At 41.2% G+C, this 4,191-nt stretch overlaps 1 protein-coding gene across 1 annotated transcript in view; it reads left to right on the forward strand.

Annotated features, from left to right (window-relative positions):
• LOC101859188 (histone deacetylase complex subunit SAP18) overlaps positions 1-2,415 on the forward strand; it is a gene marked incomplete at its 5' end in the record, with an annotated part of 3,840 nt that extends 1,425 nt beyond the window's left edge. Inside the window, 1 exon segment of the mRNA XM_005105014.2 lies at positions 1,299-2,415. Within this exon segment, the coding sequence (XP_005105071.2) occupies positions 1,299-1,584 (286 nt within the window).
• Between the last annotated feature and the right edge of the window lie 1,776 nt (positions 2,416-4,191).

Raw genomic sequence — 4,191 nt, forward strand, 5'->3', positions numbered from 1 at the left:
AAACGCACGCTTTTGTCATGTATGACGTTTTTTTTACTATATAATTTAGACGTACAAATACATGGTCACTCCCTCTAAACGCACACTCCGTCCGCGGAACATGCTGACAAGTATAGCTTGACCACAAGAGGAAATTTTCCCTGCAGCCTACACAGCTTGCATAAGACAAGTTTAGAAAACTGGATATTTGGTGAGACTGCCCCTCTCGCCGAACAAAGAAAGTGACAGACTTCGTTTTCACACCCAACTTTCCACAGACACATATGTCTAGGACTGGTCGCTGAAATGTGGGGGGACTGAAATGTGTTTTGATTGGTCACTGGAAATTCATCTTTGAGAAAGGTTTCTGATTTTCATGTCATGTTTGTTAGACCTGGCCTATGATTCGCGACACGTGTGAATGCTGTAAAGCACTAGATAGGCCTCTATAGGATTAAAGATTTGTCGAGTAAGCCTCACAGCTTCTCTCGATAAACATATAACAAACTTGTTCAATGAATCACAATCTGAGAAATGTTTCTCAGAATGTAAAGATCTATGATTCTGATGTCGTACATGAATTTACGGTCGGGGCTGGTCTCTTGGAAAGCCACATGGCTGCGGCGTCGTCTCTATAACTAGCACCAGCAGTTTCCTCTTAGGCTATCTGTTCCCGACATTTTATGTTGCCTGTCATTACATTGAGTCTGTCTCTCTGCCCCTCCCCCAAACCCATTAAACATCTTTGTATTCTTAACCGCAATCGGGGAATCCTTTACAAAACAGTCACGTGTCTTCACGTTATTGGCCAAAGTGACCCCACCCCCAAGGGAGGTCTCTAGAATATCAATGCAATGAGATGACTGCATCCCTTCCTCCCTTTGCACAGGTTTTTGTAAACGCATGCTCCGTATAAACACACGCTATAGAGCCCTCCTGAGCACTGTGCATTTAGGCGGAGACTACTGTATCTTAAAAATTTCTTCCAAATTAGCGCTTGTACAGGTGCTTGTTTCTTTGGTGTTTCTATGCTTAGTGGACAATTGAAGTCATTCTTGCTTCTTATTTCTTTTACTTTTGTCTATTTTTGCTTGTTATATTATAATTGTGTTGATTTGATTTCTTTCACTTAATGTTGCCTTGCTAAAATATTTTCAGCGTAAATAGTTGTGCCTTGTTATCCCTCATACTCATATTGATGCAGGTGGCCTTTGGGCTCTTGAGTGCGGTTAGCTTCTTCTAGGTTCTGATGGTTACCTGGAGAAATTTATCTTTGTAAGTTACAACCTTTCATTTCTGGAATGGTATTTCTATTTCAGGATGGACGCTACCCTCAAAGAATTGACCGGCCTGGTGAAGGAAGTGAATCCAGACGCCCGTAGGAAAGGGACCTTCTTTGACTTTGCCATCGTGTTTCCTGACAGCCGCTCGCCTACTTTCCGGCTACGAGAGATTGGCACAACGTGTGCTGGACGAAAGTCAAATGACGATACGGTGACCCTCGCTCAGAAGAAGTTTACGATTGGGGACTACCTGGATATCGCTATTTGTCCGCCGAGACAAGGAGGTGGCCCGCCCATGGGCCGGGGGAGGCGTCCATTTTGAATGTGGGTCGTGTTCAATTGATACAAATTATGTCATTGAGGATGCTTGTGGTATTGTGAGTTTGATGTTTGTGTAGTTGTGTGAATGAGAATATAAAGGAGTGAGAAATATGTTTGCCCTTGGTGGTCCCACTTTAACTTAAATTGTGTGTAGTCTAATCTGTATTGCTCGCCTATAGATACAAGAGGGTTCATCAGTGGTGTAGGGTGCCTCTTTTCTTAACATTTTCTGCATTCTTGATATCTCTGATATTCTTGTGTGTTTTAAAAGTTCGTTTACTTTGAGCTGTGAAGTTTTTGTCTCACAGGGTTTATGGATTTTTTGGTGGAATTCTGAACTGGCTGTTTGGGCAACTTGATAATTTGGGTGTAAATATCATTTTGACATGAAATGCGTAAAAGGGTAATGCTTTCATCACCTTCCCTTGAAGAATGGGTCTGGTCCATATAATGAATGGGCATACAGCTTTGTGGGGAAGAAAAAATATAAATCGATGGTGTTACTTTGTCCTGGTTTACGAGTACAGATTGTTGTAAGGATATATTTTCTTTAATTATAAATAGTAGGTAACTATATTTTATGATTCTCTCAGTATTGGGCAAAAATTTTAAAAGGCATGAGTACAGGTTATGTAGTTTATTGTGGAAAGAAAATAGAAGTGAATGTACAAATGCAACATGGCATGTAGTGGAAGAGTGAAAGTGGCTTCTGTGGTGATGAATTTAGCTAAAACTAAAATCGTCATATGTTGAATGGTTGAAAAGTATGTGTGTAATTGTTCATGCTACACTGTATATTTTCATTAAAATCAGAACCTTGGTGTTAATTTTCCTTTTTTTTGTTGTTGATTCTATTGGTGTAGTCTTTGTGATTTAAAAGATTGACAATGTGAGTGACATGTTTGGTGCAAATTTTTTTGGTGTTTTTTTTGTAACAAAGTATGAGGATTAAAAGAACAGAATAACTTAAGCCTCTCACAATTAGTGGACACAAGAGCTGGGGTATGAAAACCTTTGGAAGTTCAAAAGGGTGACCTTATTTAGGCTGTACAGTCAAACTTTGTTATAGGCCTACTAACTTATACTGCCTTATAGCCTAGCTTCTGACCAGACAGTAATTGTCAAAATGAATGTAAAGTTAAGCTGGAGGTGTACATGTTCTTGGTGGCCATTCATTTTTCCCTGTGATTGGCAATCACACAAGACAGATCTAGATGAGTGAACACTGGCCACAGTTTGTCTCTAGTCTCTACCAGTCTACCATTAGTAAAGATGGCAAACCGTGCCATCCCATGATACTGCCACCCCAGCTGTACCACCAACTTCATGCTCGTTCCTCCATATTCCGTGACAAGCAGGTAGTATAACGAGGTTTGACTGTATGTTACACAAGTGTGAAGTAGGTAATCCCTTACAACCATGTACTCGAAAAATAACCTCTCAACCCAGGAGTCGAACTCATGTTTTCTATGTGCAACAGAGAAGGGTGTACTGGTGCTTGTCAATGGGTTTGGGATTTGGACAGAGGGGTGAAGAGATATAGAGAGAGGGGAGGGGGTGGTATTTAAGTCTTGTTCTCAAAATCTAACGTTAATGTTTGGTCGGAGGCTCTCGTGGCCCAGAGGCTAAGGTGTTCGCCTCTCAGTCTCATTCAATAGCTCGCGAGTTCGAGTCCGTCTCTAAAATTTTCTTCTTTCCCATCCTTTCCTGCTCTCTAACAATGTTCTGTCGTCTGTTTTCGTCTCAACTTTCTTCCCTTACCCCTTCGCCTCCTTTGCTCCCTCCTTTGGGCTCCTGATTCTTTCTGCAGCCTTTCTACTGCTACTCCTTGGCTCCTTCTTATCTTACTGCTGTCTTTCAGCCACACCCCTGATCCTAGGGTTGGTAAGATCTACACCTAGCCTTCTCGGACAAGGGCGAAAAATCTCGGAGGTGGCATGTGCAAATAGTGCCTTAAACTTAAAGTACCTTGGTGGTTCAAAATCGATTAGAGTAGGCTTCGGCCGCTCCCTGGGCAAAATTCAAAATTTCCTACCAACTGAAAATATTTGATGTGTCCTGCGCTCTCATAATACTCGCATGACTTTTCGGAAGTTAACAAGGTGAAGAAGCACAAAGGATCAGTTATTTTCAGAGTAAATTAGAGCATCTCTGTCTGTCTGCTGGGATATTGTTTCCCATTCTGACTAGGTTGTCTCATAGTGTCATAGTACGCATGGGTTTAACTCGGTTTAACGTCCCTTTCAACCCTGTAAGTGTAAGATTGTTGAAGAGGCAGAACCTCCTAATTCAACATCCATTTCAAAAGTGGACAGCAAAGGTAGCGGAGAGCAAGTTACAAAAGTATTAATGCCCTCTATGACTAGGAGGAGTAGTACTAGGAGATTTCTGTATGATAACACTGGAACTGAAGGCACGCTGAAGTCCAAAACGTTTGAAAAAGGCTGTACTATTTATATTTATTATTATTTATAAAAAAATACAATCCAAACTTTGGTCCCAACGTCTGTGGTAGTATTACTAAGTAGTATAGCAGCTGTTAAATGTTTCGCTGTCTCACACAGGAGACCTGAGTTCAATTCCTGAGTGGGGAGAAATTTTTATAGAG

The sequence above is a fragment of the Aplysia californica genome, unplaced genomic scaffold (assembly GCF_000002075.1).
Source record: "Aplysia californica isolate F4 #8 unplaced genomic scaffold, AplCal3.0 scaffold00447, whole genome shotgun sequence".
In the NCBI taxonomy this organism is placed as follows: Eukaryota; Metazoa; Mollusca; class Gastropoda; order Aplysiida; family Aplysiidae; genus Aplysia; species Aplysia californica.